Source organism: Enhydra lutris, unplaced genomic scaffold (genome assembly GCF_002288905.1).
Source record: "Enhydra lutris kenyoni isolate GAN:26980312 unplaced genomic scaffold, ASM228890v2 scaffoldscaffold22, whole genome shotgun sequence".
In the NCBI taxonomy this organism is placed as follows: domain Eukaryota; kingdom Metazoa; phylum Chordata; class Mammalia; order Carnivora; family Mustelidae; genus Enhydra; species Enhydra lutris.
Genome location: NW_019154106.1, coordinates 26,913,423 through 26,933,433, shown reverse-complemented (window position 1 = coordinate 26,933,433; position 20,011 = coordinate 26,913,423). Strand labels below are relative to the sequence as shown.

Genomic DNA, 20,011 nt, shown 5'->3' with positions numbered 1-20,011 from the left:
TTGATTTTAACTCTTCACATCAATGTTACGATGCCAATACTAAAATAAGAAAAATGCTCATTTCATAATGAATGGGAATTTTCTCATGATGTCTATGTTATCAGTAACTTTAAAGAACAAGAGGAATTCTCTGGGAGTATATGTAAGAAAGGAATTAATTGAGAGGGGAATATTTTGCTGTTAAGGATTTTAAAGTAAACATAAAAAAATTTATTATGAAATAATTTTTATTCCACTGCAGTGTCATTTAAAATTACAAAAATATAAGCAAATATCATCCAATGTCAGAAGAGATTCAGGGTGGCCATCTTGTATTTAGTGACAAATTAACAGTATCACAGAAATGTTTAATTCATTAAAAAGAATAGTCAAGTTTCATTTGAGTCATAATTAAGATTAACTTTGTGTATGTCGTCAAACTTTCATTTGGCTTATACAATTCCATTTTCTCCAGCTGGAAGCTGTGTAGGATCCAGGCCGACTCTCTTCATCGATACGGCAATATCAAACAAATAGTCGTAACACTCACACCTATAAAAGAAAAAGCAAAGAACTGAAGGTCTCAGTGAAACAGAGTTCTCCAATCCTACCAGTCACGTTTCTCCTCTCCGTAAAGCCAACCTTGTCTCTTGTGCATTTTTTTCCCCCTCAATTCCAGGTCAAATTTTTCTCATTTTGCCCCCAGCATTATTAAAACATGGAAAGGAATCCTACTGAATCATGCAATCATATTACATGCTTCCCAGGACATAAAGGGAGTTTAAAATATACTACTTAAATAAATTTAAGTTGTTGTTGTTTTTACCATGTGTCACTTTTTGAAAAAAGGTGTAGCAAATCATTATATAACTTGGGTTAGCTTTATTCTTCCTTCTAGGCTTAAACTTGGAGAATGAGATCTCTGTTTCCTTCTTTGTCAAGTGCATGATGGCGCCTTGCCAAATAATAACGTGTCCAATAAATATTTCTTAATAAGTGAATACATAATATAAATCAAATATCTAGAAATACTAAGCTACTTAAATTTAAACCAATCTGACCAATAATACACACACACAAAATCATACTTCCTTTCAGATCACAAAACATACTTCATTCCCTTTCACATTTCAAGTGTGGTGACTTGTCCCAAATGTCCTATGATTGATACTTACATGGTTTTGGCCTTCTCCCAGGTTTCTCCCCAGACATACACGCCATGACGCCTGACTAGGACTGCGCAGGAGTCGGGGTATTCATTTATTGCACGAGCCATTCGTTCTTTGAGGTCTTTCTCCTCAGGTGTATTCTCAATAATGGGTACCACTAACATATCATCATACCTACAGGACAAAACAAGCCATTTTTTCCCCATTAAAACAAATAAAGGTATTCATATGTTAAGTTTATAATTTTTTTTTCAAGTAAGCAGTTAGACATTCTCTTTATATCTGAAAGCCACTCCAAATTACAGACAAGATGTTGCACGTTATTCTGTATATCTTGCATAAACAGCTGTATCAAAAGACGCCTTGGGAGTTTGGCAGGTATTATTCTAAGTATAAGTGGCAGAAATTTGTACAGGATACCAAAACCTAACAAAGAAATGATCAAGATCATACATGTATTTCCTTGAAGCAGAGACAACCATAATATTTTCAACAGGTGATGAGACATGATAGATCGGATAACCAGAAGCATAGAAAGGATTAACAATTTAACTACTTATTAAGTATGAATTTTCCAAAGATACAAAATCCATTCCTTTTATCTCTGCAAGACCCCAAAGCATTTCAGGCAAATAAATACAGGTGTGGTTTGTGGCACTGGGATAGCTAGAATCTTCTGGAAATAACTCTGTATATGATGTGATAATATTTTCAGAACAGTCTCGAGTCTGTGGCATTAGAACTTTTTTAGCTTCCACCTTGTTTTCAGGAAATACATGTGATAAAATTGGCACATGTGTTTCCTTTCTGTTTGTGTAAGATAATATTTTCAGGGAATAACTTAGTTACTGGTAAAATTAAGTCTATCTCTGAGGTTGTTTATACCCAGTCAAATTTGGACATGTTTTCCCTTTTACATGAATTTCTCTTGCCTTGTTAATATAACATCTGTTTTTTCACTACCTCTGTAATGGCCAAACTAAACAACAAAGAAGTTCTAGGTATAGTTTTACCACAACCTGAAACTTTAGGACAGGAATAGGTTAAGTAGCTGTCATGTAAGGAGATGTTTACTATTTCATTTAAGTAAAATAGAAGTAATTAAAGAATATATTTTTTTAAGATTTTATTTATTTATTTGACAGACAGAGATCATAAGCAGGCAGGGAGGCAGGCAGAAAGAGAGAGAGGGAGAAGCGGGCTCTCTGCCAGACTCGATCCTGGGACTCCCGGATCATGACCTGAGTTGCCCAACTGACTGAGACGCTAAGGCGCCCCAATTAAAGAATATTCTTAAATATAGAAGGAATGAATTGCTAATCCCAAACATTTCCTAATTTTGGCCAAGAGAATCACAAACATCTATCTTCCTTGAACCTATACTGAATAGTCAGACATCTTTTCGGGGGTAAAATAGTATTACAGCGCAATAAGACCTGAAATTCAATCCGAATCACCCACTTTACAGAGAGAAAACTAATTCTTCTGAGGTAAATGAGGAACAGAGCCAGGATGGTCCTTTGATCATTAAACAGTGTTCTTTTCACTCTACCACAGGCGTGTTGCTGCCAGGAGAGAGGACAATTACACTTACATGTGGGAACCTCCCTGAGGAGAATTAGGTATGTATTTGAAAGTTTTTGTTTTTCAAGATGGACTTTAAAAAAAAAAAAAAAAAAAAAAAAAGACGTATCTCTGCCCCCTGAGTGGTGATAATGAGACTGTTTCTGATTTCCAGGCTCAAAGAGAATTGCAAAGGACATTTCAAAAAAGTTTGTATTCTTTAAGTTCCAAAACATTTAAAATAATATATGAAATGTGTATGTTATGGTGTATAAGAAATGGTATCTTTTCATTCATGACATTCTTTTCCCCAAAGAATTCCAAAGGCTGTGGAATTCTACTGTGGTGTTCCTCTAGGCACCCTGTTATACCCCCTTCTGACCTACTTTTAATTCTTCACCAAAGCAATCAAATGCTGAGGAAATTAAAAGCACACATATTGCTTCTCTTTCAAGACCCAGAATGGAAAAGGCAATGTGGAGCTATACTTTCTTTAGTATGTACACTTCCATAATTTAAACATTTAACTTTTGTAAATAGGTTTTTCACAGTGCCAAGGAATGCTATAGGCATACAATAAATATTAACTAAAATCAAATCATAGTAAGTTCTCGGCACACTAGTTTAAACTTGTACATTCTACGACGTGGAGTAACAATAAGATATTGCCATCAGAACACTTTAGAAAAACTGGCACCCATTTGCTCTAAGCAAGATAAGGTAGAATCAGGCCCTTTAGCAAATTAAGCTCAGAAATAGAATGTCAATACATTCAAAAGAAATGCTTAGCTTGTACCTGAGCACTGAGAACACGTTTCTTCCTGTCCCTGTATTCTAGATTGGCAAATAATTACTACATTTTTGTGGGCTGGTGGATTTGATTTTATCTAGAAGGTTCTAGTAAACCATCTATGCCTCTTTCCATTCTGAAAAATTATAAAAATACAGAGATCTACTTAATTGAAATAATTGCACAATGTTTATAAATACTAAAATGTTCTGGAAATTCCTAATTAAATCAGGATGAAGTAGAAACTTCAGTGAGGGCTGAAGCTTCCTGGGGACCAAGTGAAAGTAAGGGGATCTTGCTCTCTGGGTGACTTCATATGCAACATAATCTTTCCATCTCTACAGAAAGCTCAGCCAAGGGTTTTTCACTTTATTCTGACAAATGTTTCATGATTCATGTTGCTAATAATTTACCAAGGTTGGGGCAGGAGTAGGGAAGGAGGAGGAGAAGTGTCTGATTTGTGTCACTGAGAACAGATCTGTATAATAGTATAATAGTAAGTGGGCTATTATTTAACATAGAACCCACAATATCTCATTTAAAGCATAAAAATATCAGCAGCCTCTTTATCAGAAGACAGAAAAATACTTTTCAAATTACTTAAGCAAAAATAGAAAAAAAAATACCTATAATACCCTCCCGAAGTACATTTCTTTATTCCTTTGATCATCTCTTGATGGGTAATTTTAAACTCTCGTCCTGGAAAGAGAAGGGTGGCCATGACAGCAGCTTTTGAGTGGGTATGAATCACTGCACTTGCTCCTGGAGGAGGAAGAAAAAAGTCACATGCCCAGTGAAAACGAAATGTTACCTTTTAGAGAAATATCTATATATGTATATATACAACACATATATTTATTTGTATGTGATTTTGAACTTGTTTTTCTTGGCATGGAATCATAAGTTGGCAGTAGACAGGAAGGTAGGAAGGGAAGGAGGAAGAGAGAAATAGTAACAGAGAAGCTGGAAAGCAAAAGGCATTTAACTTTTATCTACCTTGGGACAATGCTCAATACTTTACACGTGGCTCAAGAAATAGCTTTAGATGGTCTGAAGTACAGCTGTAATAATCATGGAGATCATAGTCAAAATAGTACCATTTTCTGCCTACCTCTCATTGTGTAAGCATTCATGAAAAGAGGAGTACACTGGCTTTTTTTAAGATTCTTACATGGCGGAGGTCCACTTATGTCCTGTTCATTGATGTCACAAACAAACATATCTTCAGGCTGTTTATAGAGTAGGGGAAAAAAAAAAGGCTTATATGGTATCCGTTAGAAGTGTCCCTTTTCTTGTGCGTGCTAATATATATGTGAGCATACTTAACTCATATTTTAAATAACCATATACAGTTTCTCTTTGAAAATGTTTTAGCCATTTTGAGAAATAAAAAAATGTTTCCACTGATGAACTATTCTCAAGAGCTAAAATTCTTCCTTTAGAATTTGAAGAAACAATTGATGTGGAAAATTTCGTATGTTTGTAATGATATTGCTGTTTTCATTAATGTAGCTTCTTAGATTTTTCCCTGCAATTTCACAACTATATTTCAGGGAAGCTATACAAAGAAGTCATCATTCCGAGATGGGTGCTACAGTTCTTTTTTTATATTTCATGACATGAGGAAAAATCTAGAGTAGAATTTCTAATCTCTTGAGAAACTTCCCTGGTAATCAGAACCATGTTCACCTCAATAAAGCATATTATTTTAAAGTTCAAGCAGCTAAGCAGATGCGTGGATTTTTCCTAGTAGGGCAGGCATACTTCCGACTTATGGCTTTCACTTGCCAGGGTTTATTACAAACTACAGTCTAAATGTTTTATTAATGAAGCATTATGCCTTAGCTAGACGTTAAGTGCTATATGTTTGTTCTAACTAGATTGAGTCTTCTAAGCATGAATATGGAATGAGACTTCTCAAAGATCTGAAATAAAGTTTTATAACTTTAGATTGGAATAGCCTGGCTATTGCTAAATATGAGCCAGTTTGGTCCATTTGAGACTATCAGTGTGATTCCCCTACTAGCCTGATAAAGATGGTGGTATAATGCTGCAAAATTAGAATCGCTTTGTAAAGATTGCGCTATTCACTGGTGCCCTCTAGAGGTTGAATGAGAATTCAAAACATATTAGTTGCACGGAGATGAAGCACCTTAAAAAATTGTTAATAGTCACTTAACAAATGTTTATTGATTATTTAAACTATAACAATATTACCCCCTTCAAAACTTCTTTTGAAATTAATTCCATTTCACAAAACAATAGTCGAGTAGACAAGACATGTCATTTGGTGTTAAGAAGGATCCCTTTAACATACCTGAATCCGTTCCTTTTGCACTCCTGAAGGAGCAATGTAGATTTCATTGCTGGTAACACAAAATATAGAAATTGGCATTTATTTAACTCTACTGTTCTGCTTTTGACCAAAGACAAGTGTATTCTTGCAGTCCAATCATCAATATTCTTTATACATCAAGTCACACAGAAAGCTGCTTGATTTAATTAATGGCATATGCTGTACAGAAAGAATATCAAATTACTGTAATGTCTTTATAATGCCGGTGATACAGCAAAATGTTGATAGTTTTCATATATAATATATATATAATATATATTATTATAATAGATATAGTTTTTCACATATTTTTTTTTACAGTGCAAAATCAATGGTCATCAGAACTATCTGGTTAGGGGAAATACAATTCTAAAAACACAAGTCTTTAGCATCTTTAAGCGTGAGTAAGCAGTTTATCTTATTACACACGGAGTACTTATTATAAAGTCCATTCAGAAGAAAATATACTCATGAGGAGTAGATCTCCGTCTTACAAGGGATCAAGTTTAATTTTATTGCTTCAAAAGCTCTTCTTATAAAATACGAAGTTCGGGGACCCCTGCTGGACAGCTTGTTAAACTACAGCATTAACAGGTCTACTTTCTGGGTGGAACACACACTTGCTATTTGAAAAGCACATCTTTCTTGTGAAAATATTTGGTAATAAAGCTAAAACAACAGCAGAAAGTTAAAAATATAAAAGGCATGCTTACATCTTGAGATCTTCCTGTTACAGAATGTTGTGGTCCCAAGGGAGATGCTATATATTCCACTTAACAGAAAGTACTCTCAAATTTGATTTGGAAATCAATTTCAAAACCTTCGCTAAATTCTCTCTGCTCTCAACAAGGTCCTTTGGCTCCTTTGTCAGTTTCAGCTCCTGCCAGAGGGTATTAAAGAGCTGCTATGTACATGCAAATGAAGGAAATCCCAGCACCTGCCCACTCCAGCTTCTGCCACTGAGCCATGGATAGAGGGACACTGAATATTAACCGTCCTAGTGAAAATGAGGATGATGGTCTCCATTGAATCAAGCTATCAATCAAGCTATCAATCCAGTTGGGGTTTTTAATAAACCTACAGACTTGTAACTGACAGAAATGAAAGTTCCTTTAAGGGTCCACTTAAATAATCTAAGGTCTACAAAATAAATGCCTGAAAATGGGAGAGAAATCCAAAGCACAGCAAACTATCTCAATCATTTGTTTTCACGACACAGCTCAATTTAAGGCTTTGTTCCATAAGAAAACATGGAGTGGCATTCCTCCGGAATCAGTGGAATTGGTAGGGGTCATACTGTTGAAAAAGGGCCCTTTGCAAATAACAGGGATCCAAATCTTTTGTCCTTGGGTAACATGGAAGCAATTCTAGAATCATGTGTGGTACGAAGTCAGTGGATTTGTAGGGTAAGTCTTCTTGTGTGGGGAGAAATTTAGCAATCCTGGTTAGAGACTCAAAGTTCAAAACAGCCTGCTGGTAAATAAAATCCACCTACAAAGTGGGGGAACCCAGGGTATTCTGTTATTCAAATGATTTGGCAATCTGAATCTGTTTTTACTGCTGCCTTTCTGAAAACAAATCAGTTTAGACTGATCAACTTCGGGTAATTAAAAGATTAGCTAAATAGGTTGTGGAAAAAACATACTTACACCTATAAAGAAGGAGCTATCTGGATCAAAATAGGAAGATGATAGAGCCTTTATTTTAGGAGGGAAATATGCCAAGGACTAAAAGTGAAGTCTTTACTTGGTGCTGTAAGCTGCAAACAAAAAGCATTTTGGAATTTGAAGGCATTAAATTTTGGGATTTATTTCTTCATACTCCTTGCTCTTTCACTGTTCGGTAAGGAAGGGGACAAAATTCAAGAGTTCCCAATACATCTGTTTTCAGTTGCTTCTATTTTTATTTACTGTCTAGTTATTTTAAAAAAAATTAAATCTTAAACCTCAGTTATCTTGTCTACAGTATGAGTTGATTAATTTTAATTCTAATAACATGCCACAGGATTAGTGTCTCTGACACATGACGGCATCATAACATGAAAACAGGAAATGTTAAATGCGATTGACAGTGACCCAACCTAAACACAGCAGCTGCTGAGTATCCTGGAATTGCTTATGATTACTGCCATTTTCTTGGTCTTCCATTTCCTCCTTCGGATTTGACACTCGTACGGATCTTAAGCTGTCTTTTATATACATCTTTTGGGATTACACAGACTACACACAAGTAGCATAATCTAGGATCACATTGGCCAAACCTTGGAATCAGTAAATAATTTTATGTTCCCAAACACAATCTATGTATTGGGTTTATCCTTCATTCCAAATTTATTTGCTTTAAGCTTCAGGCAAAGAAAAGTGAAGTTTTACTAACAGCATGGGTATAACATAGTGGATAAAGTTAATGATGGGGACTTACGAAGTCATTTAAATAGTAGGGAAAAAACTGGACGTTCAATACAAATTACCCATCTTACTTTGTAAAGCACAAATTTAGTGAGATTCCAAACAATGCCATATAATTGTGGCTGCTTCCACCTGTGACCTCCAGGAGGAGCTCCTCACGTATTAAGAATCTAACTAAGGGCAAAGCATTTTATGCTTATGATGCAATGTCCCCATTAATTGATTGTAGAGCTATAAAAACCATTTAATTTTAAAAGGTGCCAGTGAGTGTTTTAGAGTGACCACCCACAATTTCAGTGCATGGGTTAACAAAATTCTTCTAGAAAGAACACAGTCTTTATGTCTTTATGATTTAAAAATGTGGCTGTTTCTTTAAAAAGCCACTTAGAAAACAGTTATTGTAACTGAGCTGGGTAGAAAGCTCTATTTTGTACACGCATAAACTTTCTGCAAATGTGAATAAAAAGCAGTTAATTAAAGGCAATGTTTAGAGTATAATTTATCATAAATACAGCTGAGAAACCAAATTACTGGGAACTCCATGAAGTGAGTGGATAAATGAAAACAACAATGACAAACGTTGTTATCATAGGGCTTTGCTCTGAACAGGTCAACTTGGGAGGTTCTGGCAAAATCACCTGAAAACCTGCAAAGTGCTGAACTGACAGGAGCACGGGGTGATGTTAAGAGGGTAGGCACAGAGGACGTGCAATGTCCCATGAGGAACATGACCCTTCCAGACAGAGCATATCCCCACACACGTAACTGTGACAGTTAAGGCCCCATAGTTCAATTAATATTCTATGAGTAACTTGACAATTTGAAACAGGTGAAATTTCACCGGCATCATCTTGTAGTATGCCAAAAAACCCCTTTTGTTCTAGATGTTCTGATTAAGTTTTACGTTCCATTCCTTTCTAGGAAATGCAGCCTCCTAGGCGGTGTTACTATATATATTCGAGATTATACAAGTGTTATAGTAACTTAATTTTGTTAAAGAAAGTGAATTAGGATAAAGAAATAAATCAAGTTACTTAGTTTAACATTCAGCCTCCAGGTAATACTATTCCTAAAACATTTCGGGAGAAAAAAATTCATCCTCTTCTAAAACACTGGAAAGAACGAGATTCCACAACCTGCATTTTCATCGTTAGTAGGTTATGTACCACTTCATCCTCTTGGAGGAAAGACACTGAATAAATCTCATGAACAATGAAATACTATTCATTCCTTCTGTTTCAGCCAGTGCCTCGTGTTTTGTCCTCTGAGCAACAAAGACCAGCAGGTGCTGTCCATTGATGATGATATATGATGCATTTAGAAAGGCATATTGCCTGTCTTTTGACTTAATAAAATGTATTTTTTAGTATTTTTGATGGCTTGTCATTTGTATTTAAGTGACTTTTAAAATATGTATCTGAACCTTTAAAACAAATCCTGTTCACTTAGAGGTCCGGGACCTTTTCTAATTCTAGCCATATAAACATATTTGCAGCATGCTATTTAACTTTGGTACTCCAAAGACTGAGGACCAAATTATTCTGATTAGAAATTGTGGTTCTTAAATCCTTAGGTATTTTTTGTGTCTACAACTTCTGCACACTTACTATTCAGTTATGCAAATATTCATTTCTCCATTTAGAAACTAAATATTTCTAGTATCACAAAAAACTGGCAACAGGTGTTCTTTTGACATAACACATATTAGGCTTTTCACTGGACGACTTATACGGATAATTCCCAGAAGTGAAATCAGCCCCAAACTTACCCATGTTTCAAGCTAATTCCTCCTCCAGTCCCAGTGACCCAACCCAAATGGTAAAACTGTTTGCAAAGCTCTGGAATCAGGTATCTTGGATGTTCCTTGTCCTTAAAAAGAAGATAATGATTTTTCCAAGAGACATTATATTATCAAGTGACTTTTCTAGCTGACAACTCTGTTAAAAAGCCTATGTAAGGGGGCGCCTGGGGGGCTCAGTCAGTTTAGTGTCTGCCTTCAGCTCAGGTCATGATCCCAGGGTCCTGGGATTGCTGGAGTCCCCTGTGGTTGGCAGGGGTGGGTGGGTTCCCCCCAACTGCTCAGCAGGGAGTCTGCTTCTCCCTCTCCCTCTGCCCCTCCCCCATCCCCACTTGTGCTCTCTCTCTCAAATAGATAAATAAAATCTTAAAAAAAAAAGACTGAAGGAAGTTCAAGAAAATCTACCATAGAGAAGGTACCACGAGGGAGGAAAACTATTAGAAGACATGCTTTGTTTTTAATGCTCAGAAGGTGGATCTCCTACTGTTATTTGGCAATGTGGAATTATTCAGAATAGGAGCATTTAGTACAACACCATGGGACAGGCTGCAATAACAAGGTGGGGAGATGCCCAGTATATATATAAGTGTCTACTACAATGGCTGAAATAAAACAGAATCTAGTGCTGAGAGGAACATGCTTCTGTCTGTCCAGCGAATTTTTTTTACACAAAACATCTTACTCAATTAAGTCATGACATACATATGACAGTTATGTGTTCATATTGTGTTGGTTCAATTTTATTTTTTTTTTCTAAAATCTTTTTTCCAGTGATTACACTGTTTTCTCTTATTACAAAAGCAATATCTACTCACTATGGAGTATAAAGTCAAGAAAATAACATGGAAAGGACTCACTAAAAAGCAATCACCATAAACACTTTCTGGGCCCATTCTGATGAAGGTATGTGTGTCTGGGAACAAATGTACGCAGGTTGGGATAAATTTCAAGCTTTATGTATTTTTATTGAAGTAGAATTGACATTTGGCATTATAATAGTGGATAACATAAAGAGTAGATATTTGTATATATTGTGAAATGATGAGCACAATAAGTCTAGTTAAAATAAGAGCTTATTTTTATTAAGTCTAATGATTACTTTTTTAGGAAAAAAAATCAATGTTTCCCCCATTTTTAAAAAATAAAATTAAAGAAAATGAAAATAATAAAGAAATACAATGAATTCTACTTTTGGCACTATGAAATACAACCCTTAACTTGAAAACAACTAAAAATGCTAAGTAAGTTTTTTTAAAAGCATTTCTTTTTTTTTTTTTAAGATTTTATTTATTTATTTGGCAGAGAGAGAGATCACAAGTAGGCAGAGAGGCAGGCAGAGAGAGAAGGGGGAGTAGGCTCCCCCCTGAGCAGAGAGCCTGATACAGCGCTTGATCTCAGGACCCTGAGATTATGACGTAAGCCAAAAGCAGAGGCTTGCTTAACCCACTGAGCCACCCAGGCGCCCCTTTTTAAAGCGTTTCAAATTGCTAGGCTAGCAAGAAAGTAAGGTTTCACAGTAGCCATAAAAGAAACCAGGGTGAGTCTACCTGGGAAGGAAGCTCTGAAGTCATAATTTCCCTGAAGGTATCTGCAGAACTCTGGTGAGCTTAAGCTTCAATTTTGATAGCTCTATAATCCACTAGAAACATGAGACAAAACCTAGGATGGCCTCAGAATGGGGTACCTGATAGAAAATCCCTCCATAGGCTTGTGACCAGACATGGAGCTACACCCTCCAGGTAAGGGTGAACAAGACATAGTGCTTGTGCATAAAAGCACAGCAAGGAAGCTTGCCTAGCTAAATATTGGCACCGAGTAAAGGGGAAAAACATCTTTGAGTCCAAAGAGAATTACTGAACAGACCAAATTTTCAGCTATTAAACTGGCTTTTGGAAATTATGGTGTTTTCCAAAATTCACTGTTAATATTTTACACATACACTTTATTTTGGTATAAATGATAATTTGATGGAGTAGACTTCAAAATATAAAATTAAGGACATGGGAATGTTAAAAGTTTTTGAAGTTCTGAGTTAGCATAGGCTTAGGAGTTAATGGACATAAAGTGAAACTGACATTATAGCATTTACTGCTTATACGACTTTGGATTTCACTTTAATCCATAAAATGAAAACATTCTGAGGATTAAAAGGAGATATAGTGCTACAGGATTATAGGTATGGGATGAAAAAGTTTTTTTTTAAAGAGAAAAAATAATGAAGATAGAGTATCCACCAGGACAATATGTGACACAGGGTTAGCTTCCCTCCCATTTTTTTTTCAGTGTTATATTAGTTCAGGTGTACAATATACTGTATTTGACAGTTCTATATATTACCCAATGCTTACCACAATAAATATAGTTGCCATTGTTACCATATAATGTTATCACAGTATTATTGACTGTATTCCATATGTTGTACTTTTCATCCCTGTGACTTATTTTGTAACTGGAAGTTTTACTTTCTTTCCTATTCTAACGTGTTAAAAATTCTTGAATTAAAAATAATAAGAACGCTGTGTTGCCTTTCCTTGTATCTGTCCTTACAAAATCTAGCCAGAATTATCCATGCCCTGTATAATTTACTATTTCCTTTTTTGGTGATACAAATGATATTTTAATTATATATTAAAGTACAGCTAATGAGAAGACTCCTGCAGTCTTCCAATCCTTAAAACCATCAATTTGCATAGCAAGTTGCAAACATTATAGAAAATGGTCTGTTATTATGGGTCTCTCCCCTTTTCCTTTTGTCTTTTCCAGTATTGAGTTATTAAAGCAATTAGCCCGCTTCGTGCTACAGGAATAACAATGATAAGGCAGCTGTTGTTAATAAAGTTTCATTCAACCGTTCAAACCCACAAAATTACAATTTCAGGGAAAATAATCATGGAGCAGTGGGAACTAACAAATATATTGGGTAAAATGCAGTCATCTAAATTGTTCAGAATGGTAAGGAAATAAATATTAGAACATATATTTCAGTAAGAACAGACAAGAAGGAAAAAGGTTAACATTTACTTCTCCCTGGAATGTCAGTAATATTACTTGTCTGTTACTGTTATGTCTGGTTTTCAATTAGAGTAAGAATGTTGAAAGTCATTTCTAAAGTTGGATTACAATCAGCTTCTTATAGTAGAGGTCCTATACCATGAAGGAGAAAGATTTAACAGTACTTTGTGTATATTAAAAACATTAAAGCCTAAAAAGTTGTTGAATCAATACTTTTAAAAATTTTCCAATCCAGTTGTTTTAAGGAAATTAGCTCTACTGTCACTGAGATACCTGGTCCCAGCCAACAATGACTCTAAACCTGCCCCTCTCCACCTCTTTCAATTTAAGCATAAGAGAGACATGTACTGCTGGGACAGAGGTTTTCCTGGAGGACTCTCCCACAACTATAAAATAAACATGTCAAAGATATTATTTAACCCATCAACTAATGACAGAACCAGAAAGATGATACAACTATGTCCAAAGACAATGCAAAACACACATCCTTATAAAATAATCAGGTATCCTTGATTTGCAAACAAGGAAAAACTGGACAATATCCTCCAGGCAGCAACAAATCCAATGTCCAGAATACAGGTCACATTTCTCTGATCAATAATCATCTGCACTGTTATCGGCATTCTACAGTTTACAGAGCTGCACAATAGCCCTAAGACACCTACTGATTTTTTTTTTTTTCCTCATTTCAGTCTTTTATAATTCTTGACACTGGCCTAAGACAGGGACTGGATGCAGGCAGAGCCAAGTTGTCAGCATTTTCTCTGTCTCTGGGCTTGCAGAGTCTTGGTCTCATTCTCCTCTCTATGCGTATGAGTTTTCTTTGCAACTTCACCTCCCCTCAGAGCCCTATTTCTCCCTTCTACCTTTACCGTACTTCTTCAGGTCAGCTGAACACTGAATAGAAGAAATGAGAAGACCTGAAGCCGGCTTCAGCTTTGACCTCCCACTAGCTGAGTGCCCTCAGGCAAGTCAGTGACACTTTCTGGGTATCAGTTTCCTTATGTTAATACTTGAATCCTTGATTCCCAGACTTCCCTAGATAGGCCAGCAATTTGTTGTTTAAATTTCAGGGACTGACATAAGGTTGCCAAGTTAGAGCATTTATGTCATTTAATCATCTATTATCACCTTCCTCCAAAAAGAAAGGGCATTTTTAACATAAAAAAAGTAGGATCATCTCAGAATAAAAGGTAGTCCTTTAAATTGAATGCATTAATTTTGTGAAATTCACTTTTTCATTATCCTGATTTTTCTATTTTGCAATAATTGAGTGAAAACTCTTTCAGGAACTCCTATTTGGGGGAGGAATAGGGTAATTTTTTCCTATTTGGTCTCCTTGTCTACAATTTCTCCTTCCACTCCTTCTTCTCTGGCTTACCCTCCACTCTCCTTTTGGTACTAAAAGGATACACTACTTTGATCACTGAACCCCTATTTCTCCAACCACAGAAAGCTCAAATGCAACATCTTTGGTCTGTTACTTAAGTCCTTCTGCTTTCTTACCCCAGTTTACCTTTTCAAATATTTTCTTTCAGTTTATGTTTATATAAATCTCTTAGTTGGGTGTTCAAACTAGTTGTGGTAGTCAGCCTCCAGGATGACTCTCAGTGGTCCCTGCCTTCTGGTATTCACACCCTGGTGCACAGTCCTTTTCACCGCGTACCGGGGCGGGGCTGCATGACCAGGGACTGCAGTAGCAGGGCAGAAGAGATGGTAGGTCACTTCTGACATTAGTCTATAAAACACTGAGCTTGGTTGCTCTCCCTTGGCTCACTTGGTCCAGGGGAGCGAGCCAGCTGGTAAGTAGTAAGGGTACTCGGCCTATGCAGAAGGCCATATGGTGAAGAGATGTATGGGCAAAAGTCAGTGAGGAATGGAGGCCTGCCAACAACTACACGGGCAAGCTTGGAAGCAGACCTCCAGCTGCAGTCAGGCCTTGAGAGGACAGCAGTTCCAACAGATGGTTTCATGGTCACCATAGGAGAAACCCTGAGCCAGAACCTTGAGCCAAACGCTCCTGGATTCCTAATGCTCAGCAGCTCTATGAGACGGTACATGCTTGTGTTTTAAGCCTAAGTTCTGGAGTATTTGTTATGGAGCACTAGTTAACTAAGACATATTTTCTTAGTTTCCAAGTGCATCTTTTTTTCTTCGCACTGTTATTGCTCATGCTGGATTTTCAATTATCCCAACTCTAGCTGTCAGACTCCTGCTTGTTGGCCTTTATACCAGACTCCCTATCCACTTCACTGGGATTCCTTCTCTCTTCATCCCAGCAGGAAGTGATCACTCCCTCTTTTAATCCTGTGCCACAACATTTGCTCTATGTATCTCTCCTTTGGTATTATAGAGCCTTCTTCTCATTCATTCTTTCAGCAAATTTTTACTGTAAGCCCTGAAGAAATGAATATGAGTAAGATAAAAATCCTTACTCTTGAGAAGCTCACAATCTAGTAAAGAAGTTATGAAAAGACAAAGCAATACATAATACAAGATAGTCCAAGGCAGCTACTGGTGGTGGTGGGGGCGGGGAGAGCTAGTGGTGGGAGGGAGCAGGAGCTGGGAAAGCTTCACAGGGAAGGGGATGGTTGAACTAAGTCTTAATGAGGCACAGTCCGAGTATGCCAAGCATTTCCTGGCAATTCAGCCATGAACACTTCACAAAGTCCCTGCCCTAAAGAAATTTACATAGGAAGAAGGAGACAAACTAGGAACTTAGAGAAACATAGCAAAGATCAACTTTGATTGAGGTGGTTAAGAATAGCCTCTCTGAGCACATGAGGATCTAAAGCCTACAAAGTGTGAAAAAAACCAGTGTAATGAATGTGTTTGTACATGCAAGGTTTTTTCTTAAATGTTTTATTTGTGAGATAGAGAGCACACACCAACAGAAGCAGGGGAGAGGGGCAGAGGGAGAAGCAGACCTCCATTGAGGGTGGCTCAATCTCAGGACCCAGAGATCATGACCTGAGCAGGCAGATGTTTATCGGACTGAGCCACCCAGGCGCCCCTCTCACGCAAGGTTTTATGTTGGGGAATAGCAAGCACTCCAGGCCAAGAATACAGCGAATGTGAAGGCTGTGGAATGAGACAGTGTTTGACATGTTGAAGGAATAGGAAAAAGTCCAGGTGGCCAGAGCAGAGTACTGACGAGGAAAGTGCAGATGAGTTTGCAGGGGCCACATCACAAAGGGAAGCCATGCTGATGAGAACAGTCTCACTGAGAGGGAAGGCATTCATGGTCAGAGAGACAGGGAGAGGGGGAGAAACAACTTCTGGATGTGAGAGTGCAGGGAAATCCTGAGTGGAGGGATTGGGCTTCTTCCACCTTGAGAAATGAGAAGATGGGTTCATGTTTAGGCAGATCAGTAGGTTTTGTGGGAGGAAGGTAAGTTCACATCCAATGTCTTCTATTTTCTCAAGTATGAACATAGTCATCAGCTGAGTAACAATGTGAGGACAGGGTATGTATGGGAGACTTGAAAAGATAAAAAAAATATAAAAGATAAATACCTTGAAAAGGTATAAACTAGTAATTTCAGGGAGTGGGACAGTAAAGTATTAGGGAAACCCAGGATGGTCATTGGGCATTGGTAAGTGCCAATCTGAGGCAGAAAGGTTGAAGATGAAGTGAGGCCGGCCCGCGCAGTTGTGTAGTTTTCTCCAGGAATGTGGCTCAGTGCAATCACAAAAACGATAGTCAGTAGGGTTCATCTTGGGCTGGGGGTTTTGGTAGGCCAACTGTATTTGTAAATTAGGTCAATCATGACCTTAAGTAAGAATTGTTTCAATAGACTGGGTGTAGAAGCCAGATCTCAGCGGATGAAGTAGTGAATAAAACTTAGAGGCTGAGAATTCTAAGGACTCTCTCGATAGTGTGGCTGTGAAAGGCTGGATAGGGAAACTGGTTAATACAGAGTTTTCTTTACAGGCTAAAAGGTAAAATTAGGAAAAAGGGAGAGATTAATGACATAGGAAAGCAAAGCCTAAAATAGGTCAATTTTTGTCGAGACAGAGCAGCTGGAATTAGACCAGGGAGGTATTTACCTTAGACAGGAGGAGGAAGAAAGATGCAGGAAAATATGTAATAATATAATTAATAACAAAAGTAGTTAACATTCACTGAATATTTATTTTATACCACATACCAAAGGCTTTATATGCACAATTTAACTTACTCCTAATAACTGTATTGTGCTAAAAAGATTAATGTCCAAGAGCACTCGGATGGCAACTGGCAGAACCAAGATTTGCACAGGCAGTCAGATTCTGGATGTCTTATTCTTAACCCTTACATTATAACGTGGATGTCTTGTTCTTAACCTTTACATTATAACGTAGGTGGGAACAGGAAGAAACTGAAGAAGTTCACACCTAATACCTTCATTTTCTTTGTGATTTTGGAGGCAAAGTCCTCCTCAAAACAGGCTTAGAGGAGAGGATGAGGTGAGATGGTGAGGTTTTGGGACAGTCACTTAAGGTAATGTGAAGGGAAGCCCCTCAGGGGACTATCATGAGGTGCACAGGAGCTAGCTGTAGTAGGACACAATAATATTTGTAGAGACACAAATGTGTATTGTTGAGTGACCCCCCCCATCCCTTGGGAGTTCTGAGTGGAAGGCATTTAAGTAAAGGCAATCATTTATAATATGGGATGGAGGATCCTATGATAGAGGCTACACAGAGAGAGCTGTATGAGTAAAGAAAGAAAATCCTTTACCCAAAAAAGTATGGACTAAAGGGGCAGTGGTTGGGCAGGGAAGGAGAGGGGAGGGTGGAGATCTGATGAGGTCAAGGAAAATGGGGAAGGGTACTGAAAAACCTTGTGTTATTGTAATATCAAAGAACAAGAATTATTCAGGGTGAACACATACAGGACACTGTGATAGGTAAGGTATAGTTAAAAAATACAAGTAGTTCCTGGTTTACTTCCGAGCTAAGCATAGCTCCCTGAAGGGCAGGGAACATGCTCTTTTTTTTTTTTTTTTTTTTAAAAGATTTTTTTTTTATTTGACAGACAGAGATCACAAGTAGGCAGAGAGGCAGGCAGAGAGAGAGGAAGGGAAGCAGGCTCCCCGCTGACCAGAGAGCCTGACGCAGGGCTCAAGCTCAGGACCCTAGGATCATGACCTGAGCTGAAGGCAGAGGCTTTAACCCACTGAGCCACCCAGGCACCCAGGGAACATGCTCTTGATATATCAATATACCTACCACAGTGCTTTGCTCAATGAACACTGGGTTAAGATCACATCTACATTAAGAAAAGTCCTATGTCACAGGTTACAAACTGGTGGCCCATGGCCTGAACCAGACTTACAGGAAGTGGTTTACTGAAGTGCATATCCAAATCTGTTGAGTATGGAGCTGTGGTAATCTGGGGAGCACATTTAGGTGGTACTCACTGATCAGCTCGCTCTAGACCCCGAGCCGTCAGATGTTCTAAAGTTTTAAGAGAAGCCTGAAGAGTTCTCCATTTTGAAAGGTCGGCTCAAATTTTTTATGAGCAATGAAGTGAACTAAACTTGCCAGGTTTGGTTTGAGAATTCTCGTTTATTCTCATCCCCCTTAATAAAGGTTCTCCCTGATGCTCATTTAGATTATATTTCACCAAGATTTATCTACTGGCATTAATATATGTGTTATTGAAACATCTTAGCAACGATTCTAACAGGTTGCTTTCCTCACTTTCCACACACACCTGCCTGGCCATCTGACCTGTATCCAACGTCTTACCCCCTTCTCACCCAATTTTCCCTGTCCAGCATTCCATCCTCACAGTCGTTTCTGCTCATCTGGGGAGTTACTTATTCATACGAGATTGACAAGTATTTCGCAATAAAATCTCCCACGTGTTATTACTTTTTAATTGGAACCTTCAGTCCTAAAAAAGAATAACATGGGGAAAAAGGAGGCTAATTTTAGGGAGGCTCTTTCCCGGCCTCTGAAGCAGGGTGTACTGCAATTATTTATCCGTCTAGTTTTCCTCCAGACCCCAGGCCATTTGTCTTAATCACTGCCGTATCCCTGAGCACGTAGGTGTTCCATAAAACTGTTGGGAGTAAACCCAGTGAACGAAAAGCAGCCCGAGGGTGGATTTTCCTATGACTCCTGCTCAAGGAAGCAAGCTTCTCCGATCATCCCTAATCACTCTAAACTGAGGCAGGCAGAGAGGGAAAGCGCTGGCTCCTGGAGCACAGCCCCGATTTGGCCACCGTTTCCAGTGCGCCCACTGCCTGCCAAACGTCGGGCTGGTCGCCAAGGGCGCAGAAAATAAGCTCGCGAGCAAACAGTCTTACTCCATCTGCACTCCAGTGTTTCCCGTTGCCTTGTTTGGCCTGTAAGCCCCCAAAGTTGTTTCAAAACACACTCAAGACACCCGGCGCTCTCCTCCGTTATTTTCCCTTTAAGGTGTCTGGCGCCCGGTGCCCGCCGTCGGAGCCCAGCTCCGGGAGCAGGGACCGCGGCGGGACCGTGGCCTCGGGTCGGCCCGGGGAGCCGAAGTGGCTGAGAGCGGGGGTCGCGTCCGCACTGGTCCCAGGGCCCGCAAGTCCGCGCTTCCGCCGCCGCGTGCCACCAGCGCCTCACCTCCGGGCTAATACCGCAGCGTGGCCCCGCCCCTACCTGCGCGCCGCAGCGCCGCGAGCCGCAGTCTCCCTCAGGAGCGTGACAGCCCGACATGGCCCCGATGAGGAGAACCACGACCTCCTATCCTCGCGGGCTTCGGAACCCGCGCTCAGTCTGGGTTAAGGAAGACCCGTCTGTGGTGAGGCCCCAGCTGCAAACGGGCGGCGCTGAGGGCAGCCCAAGGGCTGGGCGGACCAGGCGGAAAGCAGGTCTCGGAGGGCCTCGCAGACGCGAGATCCGGAGGCGCGGCCTCCTGGCCGGGAGGTGGGGCGAACGAGGTTGGAGGCGGGACTAAGGAGGGCTTCTTGCCTCGGAGATGCACAGACGCCG

At 38.9% G+C, this 20,011-nt stretch overlaps 1 protein-coding gene across 5 annotated transcripts; it reads right to left on the bottom strand.

Annotated features, from left to right (window-relative positions):
* Positions 1-212: 212 nt before the first annotated feature.
* On the bottom strand, positions 213-19,885 carry LOC111149819 (APAF1 interacting protein). Of its 5 annotated transcripts, none has more exons than XM_022507109.1 (8): positions 19,679-19,736; positions 18,802-18,938; positions 10,013-10,113; positions 5,819-5,867; positions 4,613-4,730; positions 4,128-4,263; positions 1,155-1,322; positions 213-531 (listed from the first exon to the last, which is right to left on the bottom strand). In XM_022507109.1, exons 2-8 carry the CDS (start codon positions 18,847-18,849, stop codon positions 432-434), a joined length of 720 nt encoding a protein of 239 aa, XP_022362817.1. In that variant the 5' UTR covers positions 18,850-18,938; positions 19,679-19,736; the 3' UTR covers positions 213-431. The 5 variants fall into 5 exon arrangements, with proteins under 5 accessions (XP_022362817.1, XP_022362818.1, XP_022362816.1 ...); XM_022507110.1 differs by lacking the exon at positions 19,679-19,736 and adding an exon at positions 6,550-6,716 and having other exon boundaries at positions 5,819-6,016; positions 18,791-18,810; XM_022507108.1 differs by lacking the exon at positions 18,802-18,938 and having other exon boundaries at positions 19,679-19,885.
* Between the last annotated feature and the right edge of the window lie 126 nt (positions 19,886-20,011).